The sequence below is a fragment of the Arctopsyche grandis genome, chromosome 12, assembly GCF_051622035.1.
Source record: "Arctopsyche grandis isolate Sample6627 chromosome 12, ASM5162203v2, whole genome shotgun sequence".
Taxonomy (NCBI): Eukaryota; Metazoa; Arthropoda; class Insecta; order Trichoptera; family Hydropsychidae; genus Arctopsyche; species Arctopsyche grandis.
In genome coordinates, this window is record NC_135366.1 from 11,142,039 (window position 1) to 11,159,711 (window position 17,673).

Consider the following 17,673-nt stretch of genomic DNA (forward strand, 5'->3'; position numbering starts at 1 on the left):
TGAAGTTTTGAATCTCATCTCAAAAATAAATCACAAAAGAAATCAGTATCGGTTGTAACCGGTGCCACTGGTAGTGGATTTTTTTTCGGTAATACCGGTAGTAAAAAATGACGGTATTTTTATAGTATACTCCTCTCAGCTAAAATGGCATCCTATGCAGTTTGTTTCATTAAAGATATAATTTTCTAAAATGCAGACGCGATGCACTACAACTTCGTTTTCAATTAAGACCGCGCTCTATGCAGCTGTGTTGAGCTTTTTTTAATGCACTATTTATGCGCCAAGAACGTCTTGTAAATGCGCAATTTGCATCTTGAGTCACCCCATTATAATTTCATTCCTGATGTTAAAAGACTTAAAAGCTTTCAGCGCTCTTTCTTCAAATAAAAATATAAGCACTTGTCAGACACAAAGAGGCGCACTGAGCTAAACATGAATAAATCAAACTAGAAAAAAATAACGGTGGCAATTTGAATTTCCCCTTTTGACTGCTCGGTGCAGATATGCAAGGCAATCAACGGTGTGGCTCAAAAATCGACGAAATATAACGCAATCAACGCGGACCGCTTCCGGATTCCGCGCAAAACGCGTAAAATATGCATTTCCGATTTTGTATGCAAACCGACATTTAAACTGAATCAACACACAATGATCGCTCTTTCATTGTCTTTTTTTCCCCCCCGATGCGAATATTGCACGTTAAAATAAATCGAAACCGTGCGATTATTTAAATGTCAAATTGATATTTCGCACACTTCGGATATAAATCAGGGATGTGTTTAATTAAAACGTCCGCAAACATTGAAATAAAATTGACATTCAGCAAATTTTAATGGCAATGAAAATAAATGTATGTATTATATTTTATGTACTCACAAATATGTATGATAAATCCGTTGATTGAATATATCATTGATGTCTTCTGAAAATATTAATTAAATCACTTATACCAAATGTAATTAATTCATATTAAAATACATGTTTTTAATTTCAGAATGTTCGACACCTCCATGACAACTGGTTCATTTTGCCGAAAATTGACGACACTTATTAAAGGTATCACTATACATGAAATACATTTTAAGTCCAATCTAAAATTTTGAACATGGGAATATGGGAGAGAATATCCACTGTTTAAGTGCATTCATGGGTAAACAATAGAGACCCCGTATTAGGCTAACGGGACGCAGTAAGTGCCCGAACAAAGGATACGCTGGGGTTTTCACATTACGGGGCGAGTGCAGGTAGATCTATGTACGTGTCTAAACAATAGACACGCTAACTGATCGGGGATGCTATGCTGGGCAACTTGTCCTTTATAAGCATCGATTACCGATTATTACCGATAACACGGTATATCGATTATTCTGAAGTGGTGGTTTCGTGTAGACTTCCCCAATCGTTGAATGCATGCTGTGAAGCGACTTTGGCTTTCATTTCGATCCTGAACCCACCACTACGTAACAATACTTATTTTTGATTTAAATTTATGCACTGCGGACGATTTTAATTACTTCAAATTACTTAAAATGAACTCAAGACTGTTATGTTGTATGCACATACTAACTACAGTATTTTATTCAAATTATTTTTTCGAATGCAGAAGAAGACTTTTATATAATAATTCAAAAAAATGTATTGAAAACATGTGTATAGCATTATTGATGTTTATATTTCCAGCAAATATCAAAGACAGATTGCCCTTTGTAGATTATTCCATCAGAAAAATCCAGCCAAATGTATACATATGTACATACATATATAGCATGAAAGCCATCACTGATTACACATCAAAAATCTGGAATATGTGTATGAAAATATATTATTACATTTAGATTGCGAATTTCATCAAATGTATGTATTTGTGTTATGCTTATAGGAAATTAGTGATTACATCGAGCAAATTCGAATTATACTCTGTGTTTAATACCACAGCATCAACCAAATGTAGATATATCAAGTTAACATTATTCAAATCTAATGATTGAAGATAAACAGCACTATTTCGTCCTATAACAACTAAATGTATACACTACATATTGTAGAAACAAAGGGCCAAACTTCAAACGTAACCTAATATTCACTATTAGCCGCCAAATTATCGAGGAAACATTTAACCGCAATGTAATTTTATTACAATATACATGTGGGTGGGCACCTCTATAGCGAGCAAGCGTTGTAAAAATTTCAACCGGCGAAAATATATAATTTTCCGACCGGATAACAAACACTTTGTTCGCCCTCGACAAAATTTTCATCGTCGAACTTTTCGACCTCGAATTAAAAACTTTTTATTGCGTCGAGAAGGTTTCGCACTTGGACACTCGGTCAGATGTGAATTTTGATACGCAAATTCCTAATTCATTGCCAGATTTTGCGAAGGAGAGATTTCGTCAAGTGTGCGCGTGGTAATGCATCAAATTCGTCGAAGTCAGGGGAGGAGGGTGAGAGTTTGAAGGATGAGTTAACCGAATTTTTGGATAATATTCTCGAGTTGGTTTGGCGATCGCGAGTTTGAAGTGATTTAAAACTTTCGCCGAAATTTGACGAAAAACCGTTTTTACGGATAATCCGTTGACGGGCAAATCATAATTTTAATTATAAACTTTTCACCGCGTCTACCTACCCCCGTAGCGATCGACAACGTTTTCAATATTTGCCGAAATCTCATCAAACAGGACTTGATTAAAAAAATTATAATCAAAAATTGTTTTGCACGCGCGCTGGTTCGTGTTGTATTGTTGGAACTTTTCAATTAATTACACTCTATTCAGAAAACATTACTAACGCTTCGAATCTCCAAAATGTTTTTAAATTAATCCAGCTAACGACTGAAAACATTAAATATTTTCTTATAACAATTTAGCCACAGTATAGCTCATCGATTAATACCGAATTGACGCAATACTCAAACGTTGCCACGTTACGGATAACATCCGTGTGACCAAATTAGAGGACTCAGTCTGAGTGCAGTCGTATCGTGCCAACTCCCAAAAAGCCATTGTTTACCAGTAGAAATCCTAGTCAGAATTAAGTAATCATTTGATTTATATTTTATTTTTAACATATTAGTAGAGAAACGTATTTTGGGCATTTTGACATAAATGCTAAAATTCAGAATAGATGCTAATAAATGCTAAATTCGTAAAATCAGCGAATAGATGCTAAAATAACAAATAAATGTAAAATTTGTTTGTTATTTAAAAATGCAGCCGCCGAGGGTGCAGACGCCGGATTTTGGTATGCATATAATTTCGAAAAAGACAGTATATATGTATGTTTGTTTGTTCGTGACAGTCAATTTAATAAAAAAAACAAATGAGTATTCAAATAAATTGATATAAAATAAAACTATTCAAATAAATTGATATAAAATAAAACTATTCAAATAAATTGAATAAAATGTTTACTATGTATTAGATTAGTCATGTTTGATTTTGATTTTTAAATGCTTTTTATTATTACGAAATTATGTTCACAATACATCTTATATCTATTTTAATAGCTACTGATCTACTGATCATTTTCTATTTTACAATTTAATTTAATTTGGTTAGTAATCATAGTATTATATTATTCTAATGTTAATCTACAGCATAATAGGAAAAAGAGCTCAAAAACCTATTTACAATCCTTATAAATGTTCATAATACATCTAATACATAATATTAATTAAAGACTCTCTAAAGTCGATGACCTAAAGCAGATTGTGTTTAGGTAATCTCTGTATTAGTCATGTTTAAGTTTATCCAACAGTATATAAGGTTAACAAGGTTAACAATCTGTGTGTTGCTCTGCCTCAAGAATGCTTGGGTTTGTTTTTCGTAATTCTCGACACTTCCATACTCCCACTGTTTTGAGGCTGCTGTACAATGCTCTAGTTAGAAGTATCTTGGAATACCCCTCTATACGATCTGGAGTCCTTCAACCAAATCTCTATCTATCAAATTCGAACTTATTCAAAGACACTTCTTTATAAGAAGCAATATGGGATTTACCCATATTTATTTCCTTCGCAATTCGTCATGGGTATGGTCGGCTACACTTTTCTTGAACACGGAAGGAGTGTTGCCCTCATCAAGTTCTTGTTTTCCATATTTAGAGGTTTTATCTCCTGCCCGTCTATCCTGGCTGAGTTGGGCCTTCATTCTCCGGAGAGTTTGATATGGACCCGCCATCGTCCCCTTTTTCACACTCCTACAACTACAACTGTGGCTTATAGCAATTCTCCCATTCTTCGTGGCCTCGGTTTCTTAAATTCACTGGATGGTGCCATTGACATTTGTCACATCTCTCGTCATTTTCTGCACCACTTCCTAGGTTACAGAGGTCGCGACCAATTATTTATTTATTTATTTATTTAATAGTTTTGGACCATTGTGGCATTACAGGAAGAACCTAATGCGCCACAATGGCCTACATTTGAAAAAGATATAAAAACATGATATAAAAACAAGTAAACTGTAAATAAAGGAAAAAAGCAAAAGCAGAAAACATGGTAAAATAAAATAATAAAAAAAAAAGTAACAAAAGGAAAATAATACATCATTCAGAGAGAAAAAAAAATAACAAAAGTGTAAAAATTAAAAATAAAATCAAAAAATCCCATTCTTTGTTTACACTGAGCAAAATTAAAATAGTATATAAAAATGTACAAAGGAGAAAGAAAAAATAAAATAAAATAAAACAAAATATGAATAAAAAATAAAATCACAGCGAGGCCCAAATGGAAGAGAGTAGATTAAGATTCCACTCATTCATCACATTCAAATTAAGAAAGTAATGATGAGCGCAGGTTACCAGATAAATATGTTAAGATAATATCCGACAATCTGCGCTCCCCAAGGTGGAATATATCACATTCAGGGACAGCAGCAACGATTTCATTGAGAAGTCGAATAGCTCTTGGAATAGGAGCCATTCGAAAAAGAACTGTGCGAGCAGCAGGTACAACCATTAAATGATGATGTCTACCACGCACATAATTATTAGGGACATAAAGTCCCAACTGTTCCAGCAACAACGGGCATGACGTATTACTACGCAATTAGAACTGCTGAGTAAGTTTGATCAGTTAAGAATTTTATGTCATCTTTATTTATTTTTCTTTTCTTCTATTTATGTATTTTTACTTGTATTTCGTGTACTTTTTGATTTTTTAATCTTTTTAGCACACTCTTCGCTTTGGAACAATTTGTTAGACGAGTGTGCTTGATTAATTTATGTATAATAAAATTAAATTAAATAAATAAATATATATGTACAAATTAAATATCATATGTATCACGTAATGGCATCATGGGAAAATATAAATTTTTAAAATAAATTAATAGTTCATTTAAAGGAAACACAAACTACACTCACCTACTGACCTACTAATAACACAATAGAAAAATAATTTCATTTGCCATAACATCACAGCTTAATATACAATATTTCGACAGAAAAAAATACCTCGAAACCTTTGGTTGAACAATACTTTTGACATTAAAGAAAAAAAAAAGAAGAAAGACCACCACCGAGGTCAATTTCAATTTCAGAATCCGCTCTCAATCAATCACCAACTAAGGGCAGACTTGATTGACACCCTAACGATTGTAGGCGACACCCCAGGACGTCAAAAATAATAATAAAAAATAGACGCCTTCGATTAAATTGGAAAACTAAAGAGCGATTGTTGTGAGGGAAATTTGAAAAGTTTACTCCCGTCTTGACGTTTGTCATTCCAAAGACGTCTCGTCGTACTTACGCCTATGTAATATCGACATAACGACTCCTTCAACCTCCCCAATGTTGAACGGGCGATTTTCACCCCTTATATATACATATATCGCTGCCGATGACGTAATTTATATTTCGCCGTGGTCGCAGGCAAACTAGCTTATTTCGTGCTTCACGTACGACAAATGAAGCGTGCCTGAAAAATGAAACACACCGGCTGGAAAACGCGGCACGTCGGATAGACGTGCTGAAAAAATATGTATATGTATATGCCTATAGATATACGAATATACATATAAAAAAGCGCAGAGGAAACTTCGGAAACGGAACACGCGACTTTCGAATAAGCCGTCGCTTTGCAAAGCTGTCGTACATAATATGTTATGCAATATATTTCAGTCAAAAATTAAAGTCTATTTTAGTACACATTTGCATGCTCCTATGCATGTTGATAATAGTACTAATAAGAGGTAAGTAAAAATAGCATGGACGATACTAAAAATTTCGATGAATTGAGTCTCAGTACATAGTCATCAGTGGTGTGCCGAGACTTTTGAATCAAGGGAACAGGAAAAATGTGTAAAAACTACCTACAAACCTACCTACATATAAACAAAATAAAACACGAACAGAAAAATTAATTGATTAATTAAATAAATTTTCAATAGATGGCGGAAAATACTCGGAAACTTAGCGAACAGCATATATAGAAGTTTTTTTCTTTTGTTATTACATTCGTACGTTTTGTTGACAGTGGTTTAGCTGTGACGTAAATATATATGTCGAATCGAAACGACTATTATAGTGCGGCGAGCGTTATCTCAGATACACAGACACAGAAATTTGTGTCTGTGTACTCAAAATGAACTCAATAATAAGTGAACTCAAAATGTTAAATGAAAATAAATTCTTCTACTATTTCAACGATATGTGTTTCATTCAGTTTGGTGTGAATGTAAAAGCGTCATTTTATTTTCATAGTGCGTAATATCAATTAATAATTGAATCGTTAAGCATTCTATAAAATAATCTTTAATTGGTGTTTCACTATCATTCAACTGTAAAAAATTATAATTTCACTAATAGAGGCCAGTGAATATGTAATTTCCGTAGTGAGAATATAACTATACCCAGTGAATGTGTTGTAAAATTGGATTTAACTTCACTAAAACATCAGTGTAATTATGATTTCACTGCTGTTATAATTTCACTGAACATATATTCATATCTTATACGTATGTATGTGCTGTCAAACTCCGCGTGACGGCGTTAAAATTATATCAAAATATATTTATTATAAAATATAACACTCGAAGTAGATTGTATATTATTTTTGTCGAAAGCTATTATAGTCTAAAACGCAAGAAAATTTTCTAAAATAAATCATCCTGTTACGTAATACATATTTTTGTGCTGAACTTGACAGATGCCAATCACCGGAGAAATAACAATTTTTCCAGTACAGTAGAACATTTTAAATTGAAAATATATAGTCAAAATCATATAATACGTATGTACGTGTTTTTTAAATAGGTCTTAAAATCATCGAAAAGTGTGATTAAATAAAACATTCGATCTGCAGCAAAGTTAATTCTGTTCAAGTCAGGCTCCCAGAAATCAAACGGTCGTTAAAAAAGTCAGATGAAACAAAGTTGTAAAATCTTTAGGTACATATGTGTATGTATATGATAGTAAAAATCTGTTTGAATTGAACTTGAATTCAAGCTCAATATTTTTCAAGATGTTTCGGAAAAATTCATAAATTTTCACGTCAGGGGAGAAAAGTTTGAAAAAGAAAGTAATTTTTGTGGAAACTCAACAAGACTTTCCTCTCAAGCCCGTGCGATAAATAAATATTCATCCGAAAAAGAATTTCGTCTATTCGAATGATACTTGAAGTATTTTTAGTCGAATACATTTTTACTGATTCATATTTATGCATACGTTTTGCATATTATTTACGTATATTCGTAAAATTTTATTAACTGTGTATAATCTCATAATAATTTATTCAAAATAAAAATAAAATATTAATAGATAAAATAGTTAACGATAAAATCACGTTTTATTACTTCAAAGTTTATGATTAAATGTTTTAAGAAAACAGATAGTGTTGATTTAAAATAATTTCAATATTGAACTTTCAACTTTTTATTTGTCTTTACAAATTTTATTATATGGATATATGTATGTATACATATAATTTGTGAATATGTATGTATATAATATATCTAAGCTAAAGATTAATAAGAGATTTACAATTTATCTATATATATTTATATTATAATTAACAAAAAATAATATATAATTTTGCTCTATTTCAACAATCTGAGAATCTGAGCGAAATAACATAATCATATGCTTACAATATATGTACATGTTATCGACATCAGCATAAATCCAATTCAATAAAAAATTAATGCACATGGCATTTTAAGTGTAAATTTTATAAAAATATCTTTCATATTAAAATAATAAACCTTATGAAGGTACTATTGTGTACATTCCAATATGATAGACAAAAGGTTTGATTTCTATTCGAATATAAAAACAGCGTTTCACCTAATGAATCCATTGTTATTTAATAATTAGTTTATATAATGTAAAATTTAAATTTATTCAAGCATAGAAAATTCTATAATCAATAGTATAGAATCTTATATAGAACAATAGCATAAGTTATGTAAAAATTAAATTGATAATAGCACAGTACAAAACAAAAGGCTTTAGCAACCACACAATGGAAAAATTGGAGAATATTTTACAAAGAGGAATAGAATTGAAATATTATATTATATGAAATATTATAAATTCAATATAATATATTATATTTTACTTTTAAAAGGATTTTTTGCCAGTGTCTTTACATTTGCCCAAAACGACACTGGGGCCAAACATAAAAATATAAACGAAAAAGAAAAAAGACTGAAAATAAGAAAAAAAATAAAGAACATGTTAACATTTTAAAATTGTAATGCAAAAACAAATAAATAAAAACAAGTAAACAAATTTTTAATTTTTGAAAATGTAATAAAATCGGAAAGTTTAGTTGAAAAGACGTCTATGTGATTCGCTATCAGGTTGAAGCAATGAGTAGCTCGAACAATGGTGAATCAGCCAGGATCACCATTGTTCGCCTTAACCTCCTAGAACAAGAGACGGGCGCGAGACTCGCGGAAGCATATGGAGGCCCAATGTTTCATCTCTTCCAGTACCGAAGAGTTGTCAATCTCACCTTTCAATAATTTACAGAAGTGAGATACCAGCAGTAAATCTCTACGAGAAGATAAGGATCCATAACCCACAGCTCCCTGAACAAATGCACTTGGAAATAGTAGGGCATAGTAGCCAAACTCTCTCACGTACAAATAACGAAGAAACTTTCTTTGTATTCGTTCAATCTGTAGAGAATATGTTACCTCCCTAGGAATCCAATTTAAGGATCCATAGTCTAATATGCTACGTACTAAACTGCTAACGTATTATAAAGAAGACGAACTATTCTCATATTGTTAAAATATAATAGAAGCCTTGTGGTATTATCATATTAAAATACACAAATGTGTTTACAAAAAATGTTTATCTAAGTTTATTTCTAATTATGTACCAACCTTAAATATTTTACATAATAAAAAAATATTTCTGAATAATTGGTACATTTTTTATGAAAAAAAAGTCAAATTACCTACCGCTACTTAGGCGGGTGAAAGTTGGAAAAAAAGTAAAAAACGAAACTTTTTGTAATTTGCACCTTAAAGCTATGGGTGCCATGAGATAGTATACCAAATGGTTCCCGGAAGAATGTACCCAAATGCACTCAATAGTGGCGCAGTCTCGAGAAATCCTAATTTTCAAAGGTACTTAATAGAATATTATACAATAGAATGCCAGAAAAAAGGATCAGCACTCTCGGATAGCATATAAATACCCATTGACATTGACAAACTATGTATAATTTCTTAGATTGATTACTCTCCATGGATGTGAAAATTTTCTTTCTTGACTTTCTTGACCACTGAAATTTGTAAAATATTCTTAAAAATTTATTATAACTGAATACAAGTAGAAGTTGTTCAGTGAGAGCATATTATTTTTTGAAACATACTGTAATTTAAACATCTTAAATATAAGAAAAACATGCTGTCACTAAACAAATCTTTATACATCACATTCAGACTAAATATTTATGGTCAATAATTCAAAATTTAATGCAACAAAATACTGATTATATTATATTTAATATTAATATGCAGACATAGTTATAAATATACACACCTTCCAGATCAGCATAAATATTTTTCAACATACAATTCAATGTGAATTCAGAATTGATTTAACTTATCTCTGTAAATAGATGTTATATTATTAATGTCCATTAAATTATTATAATAACAGTACATACAAAATTGTTCATACCATAGCATCTTCTTACTAAAACTGCATAAGTTCATAATACATACGCGTTAAATTTAAGTCAGTTTCCTTTCAAAATTTTTAATTTCATTGTAATGTCAACCAATTTCAGCACAAAATTTTAAACATTGCAGAATATCATAGACACCGTCCATTTTTTTAATACAAAACCTATGAAAATGCTTAATATAAAGATCATCTTGAAGGTCAATGAAACTAAACAAATATATTTTTTTCATTCTAATGCTGTTCCAATACCGAAAAATTGGTGTAAATGTCATTATAAAATTACACAATTTATAATCCATAATAATGGTATTGCGTTCAAATGAATATTTAGTCACTTTAGAGAGACTCATTTTATATATCATTCACCACATGATTATTCATGTGGTGAATGGTGGTGCAGTCTTAAATTTCCAGTATGTTCAATCGTCAAATGAAACAATACACATGATAATACCCAATTGTGTATTAGTCTGCTAAGAATTTGATAAATCACACATGTATGACCTTTCTGACATTAATATTGAAATTGAATATTAAAAAGAAACGTGATATCAGACGTTTTTCCAATGTTTCAGCAGTTAACCGTACACAAACGTCAAATTGCATTTGACATTTGTTTGATCGTTTGAATGTAATATACGACCATGTCGAGAAAACTGGAAACGGTTAAACAAATTAATAAACTCAGATTTATGATAATATAAACTTATCCATATATATATTGTGTATAAAATATAATGATATTTATGTTTTTAATTGATTTGTTTTTATAAAACGTCTTTTTTTCACTTTTCTTATTAGAATCTAATTGAATACAAAATAATTTGATTAGTTTTTCAAAATTGACCTTGATTACAGTCAAAAGAAAATTATTATAATCGTCATTTTTTACATTGATTTGTCATTAAAAAAAAACTTTTTGAAATGCGTCTTATTATGAAATACTGACATTTTTTATCTGTATGTTAAATTAAAGTTTTCTATAGTATGTATATTAAATTAAATCAAATCAATTTTTCAAATTAAATCAAATTTGACCAAATATGTATTGCGATGGGCTCTTCTATAGTAACAAATCTTCATCTGGCCGAATCCAGAAACGAATGGAAGCAACAAGTTAAGGTCTGTTCATACCTATCCAACACGACCCGTATCTTGCAGATGTCCTGCAAGTGCGGATAGTATTCTTTGGTACATTATATGGACGTATTCATACTCCATTCGAACATGCGCATTTACGCATTCATGCGCGTCCATATAGAATGTACTAAAGAATACTGTCCGTACTTGCAGGATACTTGCAGGATTCGGGTCGTGCTGGATAGGTATGAAGAGACCTTTAATCAGACATCATCGTCACAATCCTCAGTGATGAGGTATACGACTCTATATATACATATATTAAATTAAATTGCTTAAAACTGTTGATACAAAACAGAATTTATGTTATAGATGGGAATGTGAAAATAAATTAATAGCATCCAAAGGCAGTCCAGAGTGAAGCTATTGATTTTGGCCGGCACCCGAGCTGTTACGGCCGCGATTCAGCAACGACCAATAGAATTGCAGTCCAGCGATCAGTCGCTTTCCGGACGCGCGAGAGGTGTCGTGTACACCTCCACGGTATATTCAACTCATTTCAATAATAATCATTTGAATATCGAATTTGACACGGTCGAAAAGCTCAATTCATAATTGTAGAATCGTTTATGAAATGCACAATTATCGATGAACCACACGGCGCATCGCAGAATCAGGTAAATTGCCAATAAAATATTAATTGAGCTAATTTATCGGGTGGCTCGTCGGAAACGCATCGCGTTTTCCGGACGTGTCGTTTTGCGCCAATCAATATTGGCGTTTGTCGGTCGGTTCCGGTTGCAATCGGTTAATCGGTTAATCGGTTCCGGTGCACTCGACCGAACCCCGATTTGCATCGATTTTTCATACTTTACGCAGCTCTCCAATTATGCAATTTTACAAAATTGCGTGTTGCAAGGAAATGTCGCCGGAAGCGCACGTGATTCAATTGCGCGCCACTTCACAGTCAATTTACCCGCGAAATTTCGCCTAACGAGCATTTTCCGCTTGGAAAAATGGAAAATTTTTGTCGAAATATTTTAGTTAGTTTGATTTTAATTCATTTGAATATGTTGAAAATTAAGTAAATTTGCAGGTGGAATATTTTTTATAAATTTAATTTAATATTCAATCAATTTTGAATAGAACATTATCAAAAGGTAAATCTAGTTTAATCCATACGTTATATGTAGAATTGTCATACTTAAATAAAACTTAACAATGATAAATATTTTGAGTATGATCGTATATTGAAAATCACTGCTTTGTGAAAACATGCATATTGAATAATTAATTTGCTGTGTAATACGCACACAAAAAAATTATTATACATTCCAATTTTATCTGTATTTTAATTAATAACCATAAGTAATCAGCTACTTACAATTTACTCTCACTTATTTATTTATTTATTTTACTTTACATAGATATATACCAGGAAGGCCTGACAAACAGACCCCAATGGGCCTTCCTAGACAATTAGTTACAAACATTGCAGCATTTTCATTACATAAATCACTGTATTTTGGGAGATTGAAGCACACGAAATTAACAATTATTTAATTAATCCATTGAGACATCTTATCAGACTTGTACATAATTTTTTACATGTTGTACATAAATCAAATTCAGATATTTGTTAATGCGGGTAGGATGATTTTTGCCAATTTGAGGAACCGTTTCAACAATGAAAATCAGATAAATTGGCAAACTCTGATGAGAAACGATTTACTTGGAGTCACAAATATCCTAGTATAACCAGCAGCATTAAAGATTAGCACAGGATCGAACCCAGTAATCTCTCGGTGCTAAACATAAACTCAACCTCAACATCTGAAAAATTATGTTGTGATTTGTTGTAAAGTCTCAAATGTTTCGAAACACATATACTTAAATTTAGTTTATTCCGATTTGTATTAATATTATCTTATATTTTAAATCTTCCCTGAATAAGAGTCTATGTATGCCGTTAGTCCTAAAGCCGTCTGTGAGGTTGAATTTATTACAAGTTGAATAAGGCCTGTTGTAAGGTTTGGTTTAACTGAGTAATTCTAACCGGTCAACCAACATATTGAATTTATCAATAATTTTAAGGAATTTTCACATCATGGGAAAGAAGGTCACTACAACCAGTTTTGTACATACAAAAAGTTAATTTTCTACGCGAACTCAACTCCATTAGAATCTTAATGTATATATGTACATACATATATTAATGCTAGATAGTGTGTATTTAATATTCAATACGGCCACCTAACGTGATGTTAATAATTATTTCAGGTTTTTTGCGGTTGTGTTGAAGTGAATTGAGAGGAAAAATTTAATATTAACAGCTCAGTCAGCAAAAGAAGGCATCGAGATGAAATCTGAAATGAATTTGGATTTGACATCGCCCGAACAAGTCACCCTGGAAGATAAAGTAGCACAATTTAAAAATGATCCGGAAAAAATGAAAGAGGCCAACGAGTTTGTGGACGAACTTTTGGAAAAGGCTAAAATCGACGCAGAAGCCAAAGCGAAAGAACAAGACAGAGCTAAGGCGGTAAATATATCATATTTATAAATTTATCTTATATGAAACATGGTTTAAATCGACTCTCGCATACGTTTAATAGATAAAGTTGTATTTTTATCTTGATTCTGTTTACTGAAACACGCCGTTTACTTTTATTGCAGGAGGCAGAGGCTGAACAAGGTGAGATATTTCAAACTTGTTTCTCAACTTCAAGTTTTTGAACATTTCTTTATTGAATTCTCACAAGTGATGTTCATTTACATTTCCTCATTTAAATAACTAACAGGCACATCCTTGACTCGGGCGAAACTCGTTCTACACTGCCTAAATCATACACATACAACCTGTTTTGATGAAGTTAATCGATTGAAAAAAACATTATAAAAAAATGCACATTAAATACATAATATAAGCAAGTACATTATCAAATTTGTAAAATACTTTGATTGAATACCTTCTTCGTACCAATGTTGGAATTTATTTTTAATCAGTAGGTGAACCTATAACGTATGTCTTCATTATCTATAATGTATGCATTTCACTCCAATGTACTATGTGTATGTAATTTGTATGCTTAGTGTGTATATTTATATATTCTTGCAACCACAACTCATACACTTGTAATGGGTCTCCGTCACGGGCCCGAATGTGAAACGCCTGAAACGCAAATATCGGAAGGCAAAGATCGAAAATCGAAAAAGTTGAAAGATCAAAAAAAAAGGGTGCATGGTAAACGGTACATACTCACGTACATACTCACTTAATTTGCGCGAACAGGATACAACAGGAACAAGAGGAACAGGCTTTTCCTCCCATATTCTGCGCGCACACATTAATACGGGAGGAAAAGCCTGTTCCTATTGTATCCTGCTCGCGCAGGATACAATATAGGATCAAGTGAGTATGTATGTACCGTTTACCATGCATCCTTTTTTTTATCTTTCGACTTAAGATCTTTCGATTTTCGATCTTTGCCTTCCGATATTTGCGTTTTCAGGCGTTTCACATTCGGGCCCATTACGGAGACCGACTTGTAATATCTGTATTCTGTCAATCGAGTAACTTGTCAACCTTGCATATTATATATCTTTGATTCATTGAGAAACAGTAGACTAACCATACCGTATTACATAATTAATCTCACTTATAAAAATAAATACTCTCTCTTGTGTATTATACTTTTCGATATGGTAATCAACTAATGAAATTTCAGTATTAGTGTAAATTTCCCTGGAGGATTGTTCATTTATTTATTTTTCCTTTTTTAATATATGGCATTAATTTTATTAACGGTTTCAGGTATGAAACGACGTATTGGAACCAGAGCCCGAGGTTTCATTGTCAGACTGTTTGAAGCGATTTGCAATTGCACTCATACTGGACCGGCTGCTGCTAGACCCGCCACTCCGAGCAAAAAGTAAATTCAAAATAACATGCGGGCATACAATACTATTGCCTTTTAATGTATTCCATCGCATTATACGCTTATCTCGTATATTTAACTGAACCGTTTGAAATCCAATCACATTCGGCATGTAAAATGTTGTTCACTGGAATTTTTCCCCGACGGTGGGCTGGTAACGCGTGACATGGAAATTTTTTTCCCAAATAAGAATGCTTACAATTTACAACATTTTATAAATGTACATCTATATTTTGAACCGTCATCAAAATTTATACATAAAGAATAAATAATTTCAAGACCAATTTATGTACGTAAATCTTAGTAGAATTTTTTTCTTGTGTTAAATTTCGTCATAAAACTTTGAAAAGTTTCGCGACTTTGGATGTATGGAAATAATTATCGCATTCAATATGTGAATGTTGAAAATTATATTTGACGCATTGCAGGATATAATGTTATATAGGAATATCATTACATATGAATTGTTATGTTTTTGTTTTAATATCTATTTGTTATTATTGGTTTAAGTATTTCTAAGACTCATTTTCAATTAACTCATTTCATTTTTGTAAAATAAATACCGTCAAATTTTTTATTGATTTTAAAATAACTTTTTAAAGAATTTTAATAATCGAATTTTATTTATTGTTTATTTTTTTATAAAATAAAATTTTATTGAAAATACATGCTTTTATACGTATGTTGTGTAAATAAAATCTCTTTATCTCATTGAAAGATCTTCTGTATTAAAAAAAACACACCTGAAAGATGAATTTGGTAGGGCTATGGAGTCGTTAAAAGAAAAGAAGGTTCCAAATGTGACAGACTCCGAATTTAATATTAAATAAATCTGAAATTTAATACCGCACATACATATAATATATTGAGCTGATGTAAATGTTATATTTTAAATTTGAATTCATCTTTTTTTCAATATTTTGTATTTATATTAAAGCGAAATCGAAGTCGGAGTTGCTCAAATTTTTAACGGCTCTGACTCCAGCCAAAAATCCACAGCTCCAACTTTGATTCTGACTCCACAGCCCTGGATTTTAATATAAACTATACTTGAATCTCGTCTAGATATTTTTTTTATGTTATAAGAGGGCTAAAAATATCCCCTCCTATACATACATATTATATTGTATCATTAATTAAGACTCTTTATTTTACTAACCATATCGTAATCATTGGCAGTCTATTAAATGAAACGTCCTTATTGAAGATGAAGCTATTTAAAAAAAAACTTTCATATCAATTACATATTATATTTACATATATGGAATTCAAAATGAGAATAGATTTTTTGCACAAATTCCAATTAAAAAAAATAGTATTACAAATACATAGTACACGCAACTTATTATAAAGCACAACTGAATTTTGTAATAAAATCTTAATAATTTTAGTTTGTAATTTCTGTGATATTTTTTTATTAATTTGCAATAGTAAGTATACAAATTGATCAATTGAAAAATCTCGTTTTTCATATTTATTTATATGAATTTGCACAAATATTTTTATAACTACAATTATTGTAAATTACATATTATATATTCAATAATGCGATATGTTTTGACAAGATATATTTTGTTATAATACAAATTCTTAAAATATATTACCAATTTTCACTGTATTTTAATGACGATAATCGATGACATTTATAATCATATTAAGTGTGATTACTCTCTACAAAGGAAACTGCACACCGTACTATGCTCTACGTAACGCCTAGGAATTGGAGAAAAAATCAATATGTAATTGATCTTTACGTAAATCAGTTTAACCCATTTTATTCACAGATTTTCAATGTATGATATGTCCATAAATTATTCAATATGAACTGGTGTTTAAATATAAGATATGTTGTATATTATAGATGTGTTCAGGTTCAGTTTCTGTGTAATAAATGTGTTGCTGTTTAATGGGATATTGTAACAATTCAAACCAATATTAGCAATGTGCTCCCGTTGTCTTTAAATTCCCTTAATTAAATGTATCTAAGCTGTTTGTAATCATATTCAATGTGTAAAACAATACAGTGCGCTCAAATTGAACAGATATAAATTTGAACATGTGTTTGTGTTTTGGTAATACCTTATTATTTGTATCTGTCTAAATTTTTAAATAATTTATGTATGTATGTGAGCGCATTGTAATAAAAGTCTCAACTTTTTAAAATTGCTGTTAAATGTCTATAAATATATTATATATCACTGTCAACCTGAGAGCAATACTATTAGCATTGTTTTTCGTTTTTCATTTGTGTGAATGATGATTTTAATGCACAATGTGAACCCTTATATGTCGACAATCAGTGAATTTTGAGTTTGTCACTTGTAATGAATAATATATTTTATACTTACATGATATTTATCCTTCTGGCCTTTATTAAGATCTAAATACAAGAAACTTGTCACTTTAGTAACGTTATGTAATTTAAGATTTACAAAATGTATTTTTACCTATACATATTTTTACCTATTTATTATATGAAAAAAACACTTAGCCAATTACGTTACATTATATA

The 17,673-nt window shown here is 31.0% G+C and overlaps 1 protein-coding gene across 1 annotated transcript; it reads left to right on the forward strand.

The window, feature by feature from the left end:
- Nucleotides 1-11,794: 11,794 nt before the first annotated feature.
- On the forward strand, nt 11,795-15,891 carry LOC143920163 (uncharacterized). Its single transcript, XM_077442881.1, has 4 exons — nt 11,795-11,900; nt 13,504-13,765; nt 13,900-13,918; nt 15,038-15,891. The coding sequence occupies exons 2-4, from the start codon at nt 13,583-13,585 to the stop codon at nt 15,157-15,159; spliced, it is 324 nt and encodes a 107-aa protein (XP_077299007.1). The 5' UTR covers nt 11,795-11,900; nt 13,504-13,582; the 3' UTR covers nt 15,160-15,891.
- Nucleotides 15,892-17,673: the final 1,782 nt, after the last annotated feature.